This window comes from Rattus norvegicus, chromosome 8 (genome assembly GCF_036323735.1).
Source record: "Rattus norvegicus strain BN/NHsdMcwi chromosome 8, GRCr8, whole genome shotgun sequence".
NCBI lineage: Eukaryota > Metazoa > Chordata > Mammalia > Rodentia > Muridae > Rattus > Rattus norvegicus.
The window spans coordinates 106,544,781-106,564,250 of NC_086026.1; the positions used below are offsets into that span (position 1 = coordinate 106,544,781).

The window sequence follows — 19,470 nt, forward strand, 5'->3', positions numbered from 1 at the left end:
TCAATTTCACAAAGGTTCACCTGAAGAGTTACCAGATAAATCTAAGTCAGAATCCCATGGAGCAGCCTGGAAAATAATGACTCAATCCTTACACTGACAACTTCCCAAATATCTTCTTAAATACAGTCTCTTAGTGCCGCTTAGAGACACTGTAGGTATTCTTAAAGGTAGAGAATCTACTGTGTGTGTGTGTGTGTGTGTGTGTGTGTGTGTGTGTGTAACTTGTAAAAATACTCACTGTAATGATAACTGTGATATTTTACAATAATATAATGTCATACTTTTAAAACCATTGGCTATTTATTTTATCTGAATTACTTTCAGATTTTTGGCTCACAACCATCTGTAATGAGATCTGATGCCCTCTTCTGGTGTGTCTTAAAGACAGCTACAGTGTACTTATATATAATAAATAAATAAATCTTCAAAAAAAAATCCAGCTTATAATAAAGATAAAGAAGTTTAAGGAAAGGCCTGATTCAAAGAGGAATAAAGGGAGTGGTACCTTCAGGGCATGACACCACGTAGCTGATGCAGGAGTCTGTGAAACGAACAAATGAGGATTTCCTAGACCTAGAAACTATCAACAAGTCTTTTACCTGTGCCCTTCAACTCCATTAACAATGTATATAACCATTCATTCATTAACTCATTCATTCATTCAATCAGTTCTGCCCTTCTAGAGAATCCTAATACAAACAGATAGGATTGACTATTTAAGTAGTATAATCTCCATTTTCTACGCTGAGGCCAACGGTAAGAGCTCAGCCACACTGTTTCCGGTAGTCTGCTCTCAGTTGCCAAAAGTCTTATACTTTAGATTCCCTGAGATTTATTCTTATTGGTTCCTGATTAAAACAGGTTCCTTTTAAAAAGAGCTATTCATTGATCTATCTGTTTAAAATAAACCTCCTTGACTCCTGGTGAATCTTCTAACATGAAGTGGTATTTGCTCAACATAGCTTTGATGAATGACTCGATCTTTCTTTGGTAAGACATACATGCTGTGTTATTAGACTGTCTCATTATCAACTATTATATAGCTGTTGCTTCTGGTGGGAGATCCACATTTCAAAGGAAGCAGAAGCACCAACAACTACTCAATAGAAAGTGCTATGCAGAATGCTGGGGAAGACGTTTCAACCACAAGTGTCCTCTCAGTGGACTTGGTATGCAACAGTACTGACTGGCTAAGAAGGCAGTATTACTGGAGTAGTACTGGCAGGTCTACTTCAGGGCTTCCCATCTGCTTTCTGAATGGATCAGACAGTGAGTGTCTCACTCCATAGGAAAGGTTTCCCATTTGATTCTGAAAACTGGTCAAAGCCCCATGACTAAGTGGGGAAGTGACTGCTAAATGGACATGACAGGCCTGTCAGACTGTCTTCTAAGTAACAGTGCTCATGCCCACAGAAGGATGCTGCTGCCAGCTTCTTTTTGCAAAGGTGAGCTATCGTCAGAGGACAAAGAACTAACAACTGTTGAATGTTCAGTTATAACGGAATAGCTGACCTTCAGAAACTCAGCACACACTGTTGGAAGAAGGGGTGGGAAGAATGTAAGAGATAGAAGAAAGACATTGAGGACACAGCAGCCATGATGACCTGCGCAGAATCTCCACAAGACTGGCCAGTCAACACTATTGAGGGAGGGGAAGGGGTTCCTAGAATGCCATTTTCTCCTGAAGATTTAGGTGCAGTTAAAGGTTGATGGGGAATAGAATTTCTTCAGTGGCATAGCTATTTTAAGGGGCCCACCCTCTTGTAAACAAACTCTTACCCATGGCTCCTAGAAATAACCCTAAAGAACTGCACAGTAGCACACACACAAAAGACAAAAGGAAAAATGGAGTTAACACTCAGAATGAAAACATAAGAGAGAATGTGCGTGCATGTATGCGTGCATGTGTGTGTGTGTGTGTGTGTGTGTGTGTGTGTGTGTATGTGTGTGAAATGCATCCCATCCATGTGTGGAAATGTAATGCCATCTCATTTTTATATAAAATCAGCAGCCAAGAAAGGATAAATGAGACAAGACACCCTGGCCCTGAGGAATTACAAATACAAATTTATATATAAAAAATTAGCTAAATCCATGTTAGCTTAATTTTTTAAAAAGATTTATTTATTTATTATATATAAGTACACTGTAGCTGTCTTCAGACACACCAGAAGAGGGCCTCAGATCCAATTAAAGATGGTTGTGAGCCACCATGTGGTTGCTGGGAATTGAACTTGGGACCTCTGGAGAAGCAGTCACTGCTCTTAACCACTGAGCCATCTCTCCAGCCCTGCTTAATTTTTAAGAATAAAACCTCTTCATTTTTTTTTTTTTTTTAAATTTAATGCTGGTGAGATGACTCAGTAGTCAGGAGCACAAGCTACTCTTCCAGAGGTCCCAAGTTCAATTCCCAACAACCACATGATGGCTCACGACTATGTATAAAGGGATAGGAGTCCCTCTCCTGGCATGCAGATATACCTGCAGACAGAGTACACACACATTTACAAAAAAAGAAAAAGGAATCAATATACCTTAAGGTAGGTGTGGTAACTCACCAATAAGTACAACACTTGAAAGACTGAGGCTATAAGATATCAGATCAATAAGATCACCATGCATTAGAAGGCAACCCGTGCTCCTCCTGGGCTACAGCAAGACCACATAAAAACATACCTTGCATCAAGCTGCAGCCGAGTCTTTATAAGCCAAATGGGGTTTGTTGCAGTGATCGCAGTAAAACCTAAACAAATACATTTAAAATGACGTCAGCAGATAAGAACCACATTATTCACATTAAGGATCTTTACATTATATGAATCTATCGTAAAGAAAATGTCTACAAATGTTGAAAGTATTAACTCATGTCCAGGTGACCATCAACACTGTTCACAATTCTGGCCTTCCTAGATGATTCTTTCAGGAGCAGACTCTGACCTCACCTACAGCGTTCTAACCTACATGACAACAGGGTGCTCGCTACTCTATAATTTGTTCACAAACAAATCTTGTGTAATCAAGAGCTGAAAAGCATGCACTATGAATAGCTGCCCGGGGTGAATCCTATCACCCGGTACACTACATACTAATATTTAGGTCTGTGGGTCAGAAGTCAGGCTCAGAATCTGTTTTCAATAGATAATAGATAAGTATTAGCACAGAGGTGAGGTTTGTGCTAGGGTTAATAGCTGGAGCTACTTATAACTCACTACCCAATTAAACAAATAAAAACTCTTTACAAAAGTTACAACCTGAACTTTCCTTTTCACTTCTACAGAGAGTGAAGATCAGTAGGGTGGAAAGCAGCTCTCTGTCGCTAACATTCACCTAGGACAGGGTGGCTCAGTTTTAGTATAAATTAGGATCTCTGGAGCAGTGTGCTTCTGGGACCATTCATTATCTTTTATTTTTAGGAAAGCAAAATAGGAAATGCTATCTTAATGACAAGAATTTATAAAGATGTTTCATCTATGAGTGTTTATTTTGTTTTTCCATATAAGATCAGTAACACAAACTTCACAGAATTACATTTATTCAACTGGCCTTTAAATTCACTGAAAACTCACATAGAGAAATAAGGAACCAGTTATTTTAATACCTTCTATTAAATACTATCAGGTCAAGCCGGTTGCTTTTAGAAAGACATACTATACTCAGCGCATTTACTATGAGAAAATGCTGTGATGTATTTAATCCTCGGGTTCTAAAGCCGCTACATTAAGAGATGCCTTTACCAGGCTGTGTACAGGCTGACTGCTCTCTCGTTCCCCTTCTGCAGTGTCAGACAGTCAACTTCCTCAAACCTTACTTCTTTTTATGCCCTGCTTTACCACTGCAGAAATAGCCACATCTCACATGAAGGGGTGCTCTCAATTAAGCCTGTTTAGGAAGATAAAGTTTGGCTTACTAACTGTTTAATAATATTTTGACTAGTATATAATTTCTGCCTTTAAGTGCCTTTAATACTACATAAAGAGGAATGAGACCAATAACTTTGGCATTAGCAGGTAATAACATAATCAATTTAAAATATGGAACAGATTGCCAAAGAATATTCTTTTTTTAAAAAAGATACTCTTCTCATAGATTTATTCTTGGTAAAAGAAACAAAACCATGACTATCAGACTAGTTTGAATATTTGTCTTACATACTTAGTCTGAGAATACACACTTTTTTTTTCTTTTGAATCTCACTTTTCTAAATGAGAAAGTTAAACTCAACAAATTAAAATTATACATTTTCAGACATCAATACAGGCCAAAACACCAACTAAATGATTCTTTGTTGTTGGGGACTGAAACAAGGGTTTCACAGCTGCTACACCAGTGGTCTAATTACAAAGCCACACCCCTAGCCCAAATTCTTACTTACTAAACAAGAATTGTATCACCGAAATATTTATATTAGCTAGGTGCCTACACAGTAATATTAAGAGTTTCTAATTGAAAAGGAGCAGGATAAAACCACACTATTCATTATTTACAATGATTTTAATAAGAACCTGCCTTCTTATAAAACTTAATTTAAAAGGCATATAGTAGAATTCCTTCTCGAGCTAAAAATAAAGCTATTCAATTAAAAACTTTCATTTAGCTTACTTTTTTGAAAAGATTACCACCAATTTTAAATTTAAAATAAAACACTTAGTTTAAGTTTGTGCCCTTAATTGTCTTCTAAGTCACAAAATCCCTCACTTTAAGATAGGAGCACCGCATTAAAAAAATATTTTAAATTATTACTAGGTGTACTAAATTTTTAATACTCAAATGGAAACTTTAATATTTCTCTGTAAATAAACAATGTCAGAAACCAAACAACAGGTATTTCTCACTTAACTAAAATTCATTTCCAGATACAATATGTAATAGGCCAACATTAAAACAGGTGAGTGAGAGAGTGTTATCTGTAATTGGCTTTCCTGTGAGCTCTGCTTACTGTGATCGTTCTGGCACCACCTAAGCACAGACAAACTAGCTGATCAGCAAATCATCTCCTGACTCCGATAAGGAATCTAGGCATTAGCTATAGGTTTTTAGCTGTTGGTCCTTTAAAAAAAGCTAACTGGTTCTTAAGCTTTACAGTATTACTTTCTCTTAACAACAACAACAACAACAACAACAACAACAACAACAACAACAACAAATAAATAAATAGCAAGACAGACATTATTAGGCTAATTAAGTCTGGAAAAATATAACCTATTAACCCAAGAAATAAAGCAAGGAAAATAACAAAATTTTACTATTAACAAAATTATATGGTAAGGAAGTTTGTGGTTAGCCACAACTACACATTTTCTTGCTACATTTACAACAAATGCACACAGATGTTGGGCATGATGATCTTGAAGTTTAGAAATTGTCTATCAGTTTTTATTCTGCATTTTAGCTTTGTTACATTTTTAATAAGAGACTAATATATTCAGAACACCCAATAAATCATTAAAAACAAACTGGGAAGTACAATGTGGAATCCACTTGTAGATTAAAACTGTATATTGTTCCAGAATCAGTTAAGCAAAGTGCCAATAGCGGCCTTTAGTTAGTAGTGTCAGTTTTTACTGAGAAACTTTAGAAAACTTTAAATGTAAATTTAAGTTGTGCATAAAATCAAACTCTACTTAATAATATAAGTCAATTAAAAAATAAGGAAACCCCACCTATAGAAACTCCCTGAGAATATTTAAATGAGTGATACCTGCAGTATTGCGTTTCAGCTCTGAAAGTACAAAGCATACACAACCTCCTAAGACTAAAGTATTCAAACTATTTTAAAAATTAAAACTACCCTAAACCAGCTAAGACCTTATTCACTATAGCCTGCATTTCTTAGAAGACAAACTAGTCTTTTAAAAAAGAGCAGTAACTAAGTATCAATAGTTCAGAGTGGAAAGCACTGTATTAGACTTCTAAATGTTAGCTAAGCAAAGACAAAAGACAACTGCTATTATTAACAGCTGTAGGACAGCATATTAAAACTACAAACTCTCTACATATTCATATATACTTCTGTCAGTCTGTGAAGGTCCAGGCAGTAATGGCCAAGCTGAAGACCCCAGGTTTACAATGTTAACTGAAGAGTAGACCATTTTCCTTCTAGAAGGCTTACAAAGGGAGAATTAAATCTTTATGAAATACTCGACAATGCACACAATCCATGTCCCGCCTTTACTCATCTACAGCTACCAGAAAATCCCAGGGTGTGTTTCTTATACTAGAGGCTGCAAGAGATGCTCAGTTCAGTACTCACGAGGTTTAAGTTAGTCCATATTTCTACAGGAAGTGACCTGCGGATGGGGAGCATGAGATGACACGATCTCACTCTTTTCTCGGGAGAAATGTACAGTAAATGCCTAAAATAGACACAGGCTTTTCTGTATCATAACAACAAGCAGCGACCTCATCAGACACATGTGTACAAACTGAATCTCACTGAAGGATTTAAGAAATATTTACTGTGAGATTTTTAAGTTAAGAGAATATCAGAATGTGCCTTGTGTTTAAAATAAAAGTGCACAGAGTACTGACAATCCCGCCATCTTCAGCAGATTCAGAGTCCAAATACTTACCTAAAAGATGATCAATTTTGTCTTAAAGAAAAAATGCTAACCTTGTCAAGGGAGAATCTAAAAAAAAAAAAAAAAACAACAACAAAAAACCGAGAAGGGATTCTGTGTCCCATTTCCTCCTATCACTATTACCTACCATGAAAAGAGTTGTAAATTCTTCTGTTCTCTAATACTCAGATTATCTAGTGATTAAAATAAACAGACAAACAGAAACACACAGAGCCCCAACAGAGTATTACAGTCTGGAACTTTGCGTAACTAATAAAGTACACATTGCTAACAGTGGTACCTGTCACCTGGGACTCTAGCAGTAATACTGCACATCCATACTTATGGAATATTTTGGGTTATTGTATTAATTCTTGTTTCTACAAAACAGAAAACAGGGAAAATGTTCACAAGTAAGCATACAAAGCAGCTGCCCAACCATGCATTGGCTGAATTCTGTAAGGTAAGCTTTACATTTAAGGGCAAACACCTAACCTTGCATTCAAATAATGAAGTTAAAATTCACAGGAAAAAATACCTTGAAATATAAATAGATAATATATTCTGTAAGCAAATACTACTCAGTAGGTATACTGACAATATTGAATGATTATGAATGATATTTTTGATATACTAGAAACTTCACACTGTATGGATAAACAATAATAAAAGTAGAAACTAATTTCCTTTATATTTATGTTACATATAAAAAGAATGTGTTTGTCAGGCAAACTTTTAAAAATTGGGAATTACTATAAAGAAAGAAGAAATTTCATATAACTTTTTGGCATACCAATAGGTGTCATGGTACACTCAGAAGGTTACTCAAGATTATTTCACAAGACACAAAACAGATACCCTCAATAGCTATAGTAAGCCGTGTCAACAGCTGTACGTAAGGGGGAAAGGTGGGTTAAAACACAGAAGCAATCAGCCTTGCTTGGATGAAATATCTTTGTAATTGGAAAACGTTTCAGTAAACAAAATCATATAGTCCATTTTAGGTGTGGCCATTTATAAAATGCAAAAAAAAAAACCCTCTTTAACAGCACTTTAACTAAATTTTAATGTTTAAATTACATGTTTTAGTTGATTTGGAAAATATGTAAAATGAAACTGAAGAGAGGCTGAGTGTGCTGACTGGTATGGCACAACTGCTAAGGCCGTATGGCTGAGTACTTTAATGTATTTTTGCTACTAAGGTGACAAGGTTAGCATTTTTTAGCAGCCGGTTAAGAACTTTTCCACACATGACTTATCTTTAAGTACTTTGTACCTCTAAACCATCCTTCAATGTCCAAAAACACGATCCCGAAGACAACCAGAACAATCTGGTGCAGATTATTTTAAGAATAAATGGGGCAAAAACTACCTTAGTCAATCTGTACGGGACCACTCTGTTTCACCAGCCTTGTAGAGACTCAAAAACTGCAAAGCTAAACGTTAATACTAATGAACAGTGCAAAGAAATGTAGAAGGCATAATTTTCAGGACAATGTAACTGTAAACAAATGAAAAAATACTTTCAAATTACACAGTAAGTACACAGTGTTATAATGTCTGTATATGCATGCTTATCAATTTATAAAATTCAACTTGGAAAACAGTATTAATGAAGCTGTTAGACATTTGAGGAAAGAATTGAAAAGTTTTACTTAATTACTTTGCAATAAAAGACCAGTAATAAATTTTAATATATCCTAATAAAATAAGATTCTGGTAAGAATGTAGATACTTTGACCCTCTAACTTTGCAATATTAAATCTATAATAAACACTGTCAACTAAATGACTGTTTTAACTAGTTTCTTGACTTTTGATTTTTTATAGTAACAACATTTCTTTTTAATTTTCTGGAGTTAGATATAAATAACCCTACTGCCCCCAAACCACAAATGCTGAAATCTAGAAATATATTATTGATCTAATGTAATGGTTACTGGATTTATAACTAAGTGGCCCAACTTTCACCAATATCCAGTCAAATACGTAAGAGGAAAACATTCATAATCTATACATATTGTAAGTAAAAAAATTCTAGTTTGTAACTAGGTGAATATTATTACACTAAGAACTAATTCTTAAAACCCAATCTATCCAGATTAATCCAGTTATTCCATGGATAAGGTCATAAAAACTCCCAGGAATTACCTAACTTACTTAAGCTTATCTCGAAGCTGGCAAATCAGAGGATATAGTATCTTGATTTTAAACACTGTCCCTTCCAGCTTCAAAATGTCAATCAGCCAACCATTGTAAAATGTAAAGTCTTGAAAACAATTTGTAAAGTATATACTAGATTTATTAATATGGCAAACGTTATCGATATTTCACAAATCAGTATTTCAAGCATACATTTGGTTAAATATGTGGTTCAAAATTAAACTATTCTAAATAGAAAATGATTAGCAGTTTACGGCATTCCTTAAGAACACAATGGGAAGTCAATTTATTGATCAACAGCTGATAAAAGCAGCTATAGTTTTATGAAATTACAGGACAATTTGGAAATATGAGGTAGATACATTAATAATTTTCAGAAAACTGGGAGACATTTCTACTAAGAACTAAAATTCAAGGCTTTGTCTAACATGCATGGCAGCAAATGACTCCAGAATCAGAAGAGCAAACCAATCTTTACTACTCATCTTTAGAAGGTAGGCAGAGACCAGTGAGGGCTGTTTTGATTCAGAATCATGTCATCATGACATTAAGTTCCTGGAAACATTTCTACACAAGCATGTACACATAAGCCAGTGTCTAAAGTTCAGGTCCAATATGCAGTCCAGATTGTGAGGAATGATAAATATATTCCTAGTGGTACACCCGCTATAATAACTGGGTCATAAGAAGCCTCACAAAACTGTAGCACCTGAACACAGGACACAATGAATATGGCGGGCACCAAGTATTGGCGGCATGTTCCAGACAGGAGCAAAAAGTCACTAACAGAAACTGAGGAGAGCAAGTGGCAGCTCTAACTCCAGTGGAAGAACAGCTGGACTCTTAAAGCATGAATGCATCAAATATTAACCCATACACAGCAAAATAAACGTACTGTCTGCAGTCACTTAACCCTTAAATACAAAGATTTAACCGATAGCAGACTTTATGTGTAGCAAATGTTTTATTCAAATGAACAAAAACCACTGTGCACACTTTAATTATTAAAAAGCACATCAACCATCTTAATTTGATATGAAGTAATCATTAACATTTCCAGATTGAGAGGAGTTTTACTATTGAATATTCGTACCTGCCATTGCAGCTGAAATCATGTGTACTTGGGTAGAGTCAGGATCAAAAACACCGTTCAACTTTTCCTTGCAGTTTGAATAGGCAGCAAAGTATATTGCTCTAAAAATTAAAGAAAAAAGTTTATTAGTAAGATATAAATCTTCATAATTTTAGAATAGACAAGTAAAAGAGAATAAAGTCTTAGTCCTATTCAACATATCATCAGGTTTACCCATTTTTTCCACAAGGCACATTTAGTACTTTAAAAACAAAAAGCAGCCAAACTCAAAGGCATAGAGAGCTCCTAGAAACCTTCTCAGATCACCTAAGCCGTGTTCAATATCGATAACCACTTAGCAACTACAAGAGGCAAAGAGAATTTGTCTGACTGACAACTGGAGACTCTATGCTGTGGACCAGGGCTGGCTGTACTTCTGAGTGAGAACTCAGAAGCCAGCGTACTTAACCCAAGTTAGGTGAAGATAATTTTAGAGGTAGAGCTGATCTAGTCAGTCTACTCTGGCAAGTTTTGAGATTGTATATATTCTATACTATATATTCTATACTATAAGCATACACAGACCAGATTCCTAGAGTCTACTTCTACTTTTCTTGTACTGGAGATCCCACCAATGCCTCTGTCCCCTTTATACCGCTGCCCACAATACTCTTAAGACAAAATGATGTTGACAAACATGATCAGGCCCATCAGGGCATGTTATGCTTTGCAATGCCTGTAAATACTCCATTAAATTTAGAGTTCTTTTAGCCTTTGAAGTACTGGATCATTATTGGCTGAATCAAATATTACACTATCTCTCAACGATTCTGATTTATAAATCAGTAACGAAGTAGACCAATAGCTGAGAGTGAAGAGCTTCGTTACTGCACCCTTTCCCGGTGTGTTGAGTACTCTGCCTTTATGTAAGTAAGTGCATCAGTCATGGACACCAGAAGATAGTATTAGATGCTCTGCACTGGAGTTACAGATGGTGATGAAACTCCATGGGGGTACTAAAACTGAACTCAAGTCCTCTCCAAGAGCACCAAATGCTCTTAACCGTTAAATGGCCATCTCTCTTGCTTCCATTATTATAGTTTTTAAAAACGTGTTTAAGAAAAAGGGGCCAGTTTGCTTGTATCTATAATCCTAGAAATCAATAGGTGTGGTGGTCTGAATAGGTTTGGCCCACAGGGAGTGACACTATTAGGTCTGTCCTTGTTGGGATTGAAATGGCCTTGTTGGAGGAAGTGTGTCACTGTGGAGGTGGGCTTTGAGGTTTGATGCTCAGGCTCTGCCCAATACAGAGAGCTTCTTTCTGGCTGCCTTTGGCTCAAGATGAAAATTCTTCAGTAAAATTCTTCAGTTCCTTCTCCAGTATTGTGCCAGAATGCTGCCATGCTCCTGCCTTGATGATAACGGACTGAACCTCTGAAGCTGTAAACCAGCCCCAGTTAAATGTTGTCCTTGGAAGAGTTGCCTTGGTCATGGTGTCTATTCACAGCAATGGAAACCCTAACTAAGACAGCAGGCTAAGGCATGAGGATCATGAGTTCAAGGGCAGCCTGATCTACTGAAAGCCTGATTTTTAAAAAAGCAGGGAATTATTTAACAATTTATAACAAAACCATTCAATTTATAAAGAAAATAATAATAAAAAGCTTAGGACATACAATTCTAAAACATGATGGGGAATAAATTCATTCCCAAGAAGAAATTACAAAAGATGTCTTAAAGAGAAATAGGTATGGAATATACATATAGGAAATATAAATATGAAAAGTAAAACATCAACTTCTAGTAAAGAGGGTATAATTACACAAAAATTAAATACATGGCAAAATACCAAAAGAAAAATTTTAGTTCATTTTTTTTGTTTTTTTTTTTTAAATATTTTATTTATTTATTATATATTATGATTACACTGTCGCTATCTTCAGACACACCAGAAGAGGGCATCAGACTCATTTCAGATGGTTGTGAGCCATCATGTGGTTGCTGGGATTTGAACTCAGGACCTTGGGAAGAGCAGTCGGTGCTCTTAACCACTGAGCCATCTCTCCAGCCCAGTTCATTTAGTTAGTATATTTAAGATGGATAGTAGGGGCTAGAGAGACAGCTTAGCAGTTAAGAGCACTGGCTGCTCTTCCAGAGATCCTGAAGTCAATTCCCAGCACCAACATGGTGGCTGATAACCATCTGTAATGGGATCTCATGCCCTCTTCTGGTGTGTCTGAAGACAGCTACAGTGCACTCACATACATAAAATAAATAAATCTTAAAAAGGAAAAAAGTGAACAGTAGCCATCATTCATTATCACGTGGCATAAGAGCAATGAGCTCACTATATGAAAACAAAAACCTGGTGTGTCTTCAGAGGACAAATTAGCAATCTCTAGTTTTCAATGTGTTTTGTTACCTTTATCCAGAAACCCTACTTAGGTATTCATTCTAAAATATGTAACTTTGTGGCACCATGGTGTATGACTATAACCCCAGCATCCCAAAGGCAGAAGCAGAATTTTGAATTGAGGTCAGCCTGGCTATATAGTACTACCCTGTTTCAAAGAAACAAAAACAAATAAAACTAATAAACTTCTTTAACTACATAAGGTGAAAGTTTGGGAATATTCACAAAACCACCATTACAGTAGCAGCTGGAGAGATGGCTCAGAGGTTAAGAGCTCTGGTTTCCCAGAGGCCCTGCATTTGGTCCTTAGCACCCACATCAGGAAGAGTGCAACTCCAGCTCCAGGGAATCTTAATACCTCTTCTGGACTCCTAAGAGTCTGCATGCATGTACACATACCAATTTGGGAGTGTGCGTATGCACATGCACACGTATGTAAGTACACACACACACACACACACACACACACACACACACACACACACACACGATTTTCCAAAACAAATCTTTAAATTTTATTTTATTATCACTACGTCTGTGTGCAGAGATCAGAGATTAACTTTAGGAGTCCATTCTTTACTGTTGGTTCTGAGTGCTGAACTCAAGTCATCAGGCTTGCAGGCAAGCTCCTTCCATTACAGAGCCCCTCACTCCCACCGACCACTCACCCAGCTTCCTAAGCCCTAGCTTTGAATCCAAGACGATGGTGCTCAGCACCTGGCTTACAGGTGTAAGCAACCGAGCTCGACTCTCACTACCTCCTTAAAATGAAAGGGAAATACAGTAAGTAATGGGATGTGGATGAGGTATGTAGTCTGAAGTAAGGTGATGAACTGGGTGTCCATGTTCATCCTGAATATGAACTTTTTAAAACAACATGGAAGAATCCAGTTGCGGGGGATCTGATTTCCCCTTCTGGCCAGGCACACATGGTGTAGATACATTTGTGCAGGAAGAACGCTCACATGTAATTTTTTTTTTAAATGCTTATTTATAGTCAGGTAAACCTCTGGAATTCTAGTATTCATGTATATTTGAGGTTAGCAGGGCTACCCAGTAAGACTGTCTCAAAACAAAAACAAAGATATCCCTGCACACACATACAACAAACCCTTATTTTCTTTATAGACATTTTTTGTTTTGTTTTTTGAAATTTAAGTTACCAGTTAGAACTATTTTATTCACACTTCATTTTCTACGTATGAGCATCCACAGTTTAAAGCGAACACTGCACTGCCTCCTTACAACACGAAACATTTCCTGTGTTCACAGTACAATGAACTTCTGTTAGCCCCAGAACCTAGGTTTTCTTGTAGATTCTTCCTGATTAGCAACAAAAACTCAACTACCTAATTTCCCACAAACACTGAAACATATGTGTCTCTGCAAATTATATCCAGATACCATGAAATAAAGACAGCCAGAATCTTACTTAGCTTTTTTTACCTGGAGGGAGCCACTCCCACCAAATTGGGGCCTAATCCTCTAAATAATGAGCGAGGGCCCTCTTTTTCCAGGATAACCCTGAAAAGATAAAAAGCAAATTATTAAAAAGAGTTCTCCTATTGCCCTTTACCAATAACCCCGAACACAGCCAGTGTCCCACTTATAATGTATCTTTCAGGTCCACTGTGTTACTTATAAAGACATCTCTCATGGGAGCTGGGCACAGGAAGAAGTACTGAAGAACCAGGTGCTGTGTTAATGACAAAACGCCATATGTATTCTCTTCTAAAATGGCTGGCAAGATGGCTCAGTGGCAAGTTTACCCCAAGAAAACTAAACAGCATTGGGTTTTTCGGTGATTAATTTATAAAGAGATTAAAGAAAAGAATGAAAACCTTAAGAAAGTAGTGGTGGTGGTGCATGCCTTTAATCCCATTACTGAGTAGGCAAAAACAGGTAAATCTTTTGTAAGTTTGATGTGAGCCTGGTCTGCATGGAGTAGTACCAGGTCAGCCGGTGTTACATAATGAAGCCTTGTCTCAAGACAACAAGAAACCCCAGGAGTCTATATTTAAAAACAAACACACACACACACACACACACACACATCTAGAGAGATACTGAAAGCTCTTATAGTGAAGTAAAAGCAATATTACTGAAAATCAGAACAAAATAAATCCCAGGGGTCTAAGGGAGAATTTTAAGAAGACCTAATCAATGGTAATATCAGAATTGTGATGCTAAGATGTATTTCCTGGGACTGGAAGATGGTTTAGTGGTTAAGAGCCACTGGCTGCTCTGCCCGAGTTCAATTCCCAGCACCCACACAGTGGTTCACAATCATTTGTAACCATAGTTCCCGTGGAATCTGATGTCCTCTTCTGGTGCACACATTATGTAGACAAAACACCCATATACATGAAATACATGAATAAGTAAGTAAAAGGAACACATCTCCCGCATCTATCAACACTTTTCCGTAATTGTGACATTTTAAATTTAATTCAAAATTGCTGAGTTTTATTCTACCTTCTGTGTACCTGGGTAACCGAGTTAACAAGTGTGATGCAATTTAGCAGCAAATGTACACACCCTGGATGAGCTCATCTCTCCCACAAAACAAACACTACTGAGCTCAACTCAAACAGATCTGAGTCTGTGAGCTGATAAGGCAGACGCACAGGCACTGAGTTCTAATATAAACCTACAGACACAGAAACTGTTCTCAGTAAGTTTTTTATTGTTTTGTTTTTTGAGATAGGGTTTCTCTGTATAATCCTGGCTGTCCTGGAACTTGCTCTGTAGACCAGGCTAGTCTCACACTCAAGATTTACCCACCTCCATTTTCCAAGTGCTGGGATTAAAGGTATATGTCACCACAGCCAGTCTTGAAAGCTAATTAATTAAGTCTAGTAATATAAACATGCTAATTTTTTCAAATCATCAGAAAATGACAACACAGATATTTAAAAACTGGGATAGCTGTTTCAAGCTGCATCTGCTTAGGTTGGATGTTCTGTATGTTGTAAACAGATTGCCAGCAATTAAATGGAGGTACTTGTACACATGTGAACGTTAAACACACAATAGTTAGTTAGTACAACACTACCTTTATTTCAAAAGTAAATAGAACAGCCGACTGGGCATGGTGGCACAGAGGCAGGCCTGTTCTAGATACTGAATTCTAGACCAGTGAGGACTACATAGTGAGACCTTGCCTGAAAACAAATCCAACAAAAAAAAAATTAATCAATTCAAAACAAAATACCTGCAATACTTTTAGAAAAGAAATCTACTGGATAATGTAAAAAAAATATTCTAAATATATACAATTTGGAAATACTCCATTTCACAGTCTTTATGATTGTTCTACTCTTTATGGTCTATTACTACTGATTCATACTAACTTCTGATTTTTCAGTTTTCTAAAGAATCTTTTAAAATATGGAAAATGAAAACTAAGCATGTAGGAGTCATTTAAGATCTCAGCATCAACAAAATCCATGAATTTTTGCTCTTACTTTAGACAATGAAGAGGTCCAGGGGACACTACTCGGTTGACACTGGCTCCAGCCATGGTGTTCAGCTGAACTTCAGAAATATATAGTGTCACAGAAGATGACTGCAGTCGTGTTTTGACAACTTCCAGTGGACATGTCAGAATAGCTCCCACTGTACCACCACATCTACAAAAAACAAAACAACCCAGTAAGGGAAGAATGCAAGGACCCAACCAGCCAATGAGAAGACACACTCCTACCTAGTGCTCTACAACCTTACTAAGGTTAACATTCTGAAGACTAATTTCTTGGAAAGTTTCACTTACTTGACTGCAAATTAACATTTAGTTCCCCCAAAAAGAACTAAGGGAATTAGAGAAATACTCTGTCATGCTGTAATTGGTGGCCATAGTACCCACATATCAGAATCAAATATGGAAAAAAATGAGCTTAGTAATTTACACAGAAGCATAACTAGGTAATGGAAGATTTCCAATGATGGCTTTTAGTAAGAATGACTGACAAACTGAATTAAGGCATAAGAAGTGATTAGTGCTCTTTGCCTATGGGCTGTTCTGTTAGACTCTACAGTGTGAATTATATCCCATCTTTCAAATTTCTAATCCTTTAAAAATCCCAGAACTAATTCTAAGCAATAGAACAGAGATAAATTACTTATGAATAACGGTACGTATTTCTAATTTTAAGCACTCCAATACTCAGGACTGTACTTACAAAACATAGTTTTAGGGGTTGGGGATTTAGCTCAGAGGTAGAGTGCTTGCCTAGCAAGCGCAAGGCTATGGGTTCGGTCCCCAGCTCCGAAAAAAAAGAAACCCATAGTTTTACAGTCATCTGTTATGTTCAAATGTGTACAGAACAGGCAGAACTAGTGAAAAAATAAACAAAATTTATTTTATATAAAGGCTGATCATCAGAATAACAAAACTATCAGCAAAATGTATTACTTAAGCCAGTTAAGGAAAAAAAAAGAATTTAAGTGATAACTTAAGCAATTATTCTCTAAGTACAAGTGTAGAATATTCACATATGTAATCTCAGCTCTCAAGAGGCTAAGGGAAAGCTGGGGAGAAAACTTAGTGGGTAAAAGCACTTGGAGTAGGGGTTGGGGATTTAGCTCAGTGGTAGAGTACTTGCCTAGCAAGCGCAAGGCCCTGGGTTCGGTCCCCAGCTCCGAAAAAAAGAAAAAAAGAAAAGAAAAGAAAAAAAAAAAAAGCACTTGGAGTACAGGGACAAGGACCTCAATTGGAATCCCCAGCACCCATGTAAAGCTAGACCATATAGGCCATATAGTGCATGCTTATAACCCTAGAACTGACCTGCCTGGAAACAGAATAAGACACTGTCAAAAACATAACAAACTGAAAATTCCAGTAACAGAAAAATGGAAACAATTTCCATTTACAGCACTAAAAGCTACCCAGTGAGGTCCTGAGAATAACAACTTAGAGATTTTACTTATTGCAGTGAGGCAAGAGCTAGTGGAATCCAAAGTTAATATAGAAAAAGGGCATTAGAAAAAGGAGGAAAAGCAGCCCAGCACAAGAATATATTCAGTATCACTCAAATAAAACTTCAAATAACAAGTCAATAAAAAGAAATTACTTCAGGACCCAGAATGTGACCCACATGGAGTAGATCTGGGTTTGAGGCCTAGCACCCAAATATGAAACAAAGAATACTTTATATTGATATAGTAGCTATGTGCCACTAAGAAAATTAAAACTGAAAAGCTATACCACACACAAATTTAAAACCTGCACTTTTTGAAAGACTGTTAAGAGAATGGAAAGACAGCCAAGGCTAATTGCAAATCGGATGCCGACAAAGTCAGTGCTGCTACCCAGGAACTCGGACAACCCTTTAACAAGATATCTAGTAGAGTTTACACGTGATAGGTGTATTTGAACAAGCACACAAGTCTTCAGTCATCTGCCACCCGGAATGTAATAGGATACACAGCAACTTATGGCTAAAACTAAAAAGACTGACACTTGGAACAACCATATCAGAAAACAGAATGACACTTTCCACAGGTAAAGATCTATGTGAAGTAAACAGACAAGACATGATGAAATGTCTGCTAGTTTATAGCAGCTTAACATGTAGTGCCTAAAAACTGAATGTCTCAGTCAGGGTTCCTATTCCTGAACAAATATCATGACCAAGAAGCAAGTTGGGGAGGAAAGGGTTTATTCGGCTTACACTTCCACATTGCTGTTCATCACCAAAGGAAGTCAGGACTGGAACTCAAGCAGGTCAGGAAGCAGGAGCTGATGCAGAGGCCATGGAGGGATGCTGCTTAATGACTTGCTTCCCATGGCTTGCTCAGCTTGCTCTTTTATAGAACCTAAGACCACCAGCCCAGGGATGGCACCACCCACAATGGGCTGAGCCCTCCCCCTTTGATCACTAGTTGAGAAAATGCCTTACAGCTGGGTCTCATTTCCACAACTGAGGCTCCTTTCTCTGTAATAATTCCAGCTTGTGTCAAGCTGACATACAAAACCAGCCAGTTCACACTGAAAAACCACACAATTGTCTGAATTAATCAAGAACTGATGAACTGTAGTACATCTATGTATGACCGAATACTATTCTGCAATAAAAAACAACCTAGGATGAACCTCAAATATTATGCTTCTTGAAAATACCTGTCACACATGGCTGTAATTATATGAGTTTTCACTTTTATGACATTGAAGAGGCAAAACTAAAGGGGCAGAAATGAGATTTGTGGTCACCAAGGGAAAGTAATTTGGAAAGACTAACTACAAGAAGTCTGAGAGAATTCTTGAGATAAAACTTTTTCTTTCTTTCTTTTTTCTTTTCTTTTTTTTTTTTCTGGAGCTGAGGACCGAACCCAGGGCCTTGAGCTTGCTAGGCAAGTACTCTACCACTGAGCTAAATCCCCAACCCAAGATAAAACTTAATCAATGATGAACTTAAGTGAAAAGTGACACACATGTCTGACAAGACAACTGAAAACAGAATAGAGCAAAGGAACTAAAGAAAGCACAGAAGTTTAAGCTTGGGTTAGCTACGAAAGATCAAACCACCAAAACCTGAAATAAATGGGGTAGATGATCTCCAGACCCCATTTTTACTGAAGAGCCATTGGTAGTTGACAACTGCTAGAGTAAGTAGAATTACTTTTTCAAATATGAGTCATGTGGCTACTGGTACAATTTCCACATTCCAGAGGATGGCCCAACACCCATGCACACAAAGGCAGCCCTAACTAGTAGGTGTATGTACGTAGGTATACATGTACGTATTTGCATGCATGTGTGTGTATGCATGAAATTGGGGGGCTGTATTAAGAGGAATATGGAGGTGTTGGAGGGAGGTTTATAGAAGTAGATATATTTCACTGCACATGTATGAAACTCTCAAGAATATAATTCTTTAAAAAGCTGTGCTGGTTAGTTTTTTGTCAATTTGATAAAAACTAGAGTTATGTAGGAAGCCGGAACCTTTATGGGAAAATACCTTCAACAGCTTGTCCTCTGGGCATGTCTGTAGAGGCATTTTCTTGATAATGATTGATGTGGGAGGGTCTAGCCCACTGTGGGCAGTGCCACCCCTGAGCAGGTGGTCTTGTGTTGTTTAAGAAAGCAAAATCAGCAGCCTCTGGGGAGCAAGCCAGTTAACAGTGTTCCATGGCTTCTGCTTGAGTTCAGGTCTGCTTCCTTCAGATTCTTGTGCTACCTGAGCTTTTTCCTTGGCTTCCCTCAGTGATCTACTGTAATTAAGACATATTATGCCAAACAAACCCTTTCCTTTCCAAGTTGCTTTT

At 37.2% G+C, this 19,470-nt stretch overlaps 1 protein-coding gene across 6 annotated transcripts in view; it reads right to left on the minus strand.

Moving 5' to 3' along the window:
• Slc25a36 (solute carrier family 25 member 36) overlaps positions 1 to 19,470 on the minus strand; it is a 33,886-nt gene that overhangs the window by 5,426 nt on the left and 8,990 nt on the right. The window contains exons 2-5 of one of the 6 annotated variants that reach the window (NM_001427729.1): positions 15,672 to 15,836; positions 13,651 to 13,728; positions 9,813 to 9,913; positions 2,677 to 2,743 (exon numbers count right to left, since the gene is read on the minus strand). In NM_001427729.1, coding sequence (NP_001414658.1) covers positions 2,677 to 2,743; positions 9,813 to 9,913; positions 13,651 to 13,728; positions 15,672 to 15,836 — 411 coding nt within the window. Of the gene's footprint in view, positions 1 to 2,676; positions 2,744 to 6,007; positions 9,914 to 13,636; positions 13,729 to 15,671; positions 15,837 to 19,470 lie in introns of those variants that run through there. The other 5 variants (XM_063265997.1, XM_063265996.1, XM_039082574.2 and 2 more) reach the window with 5 other exon arrangements.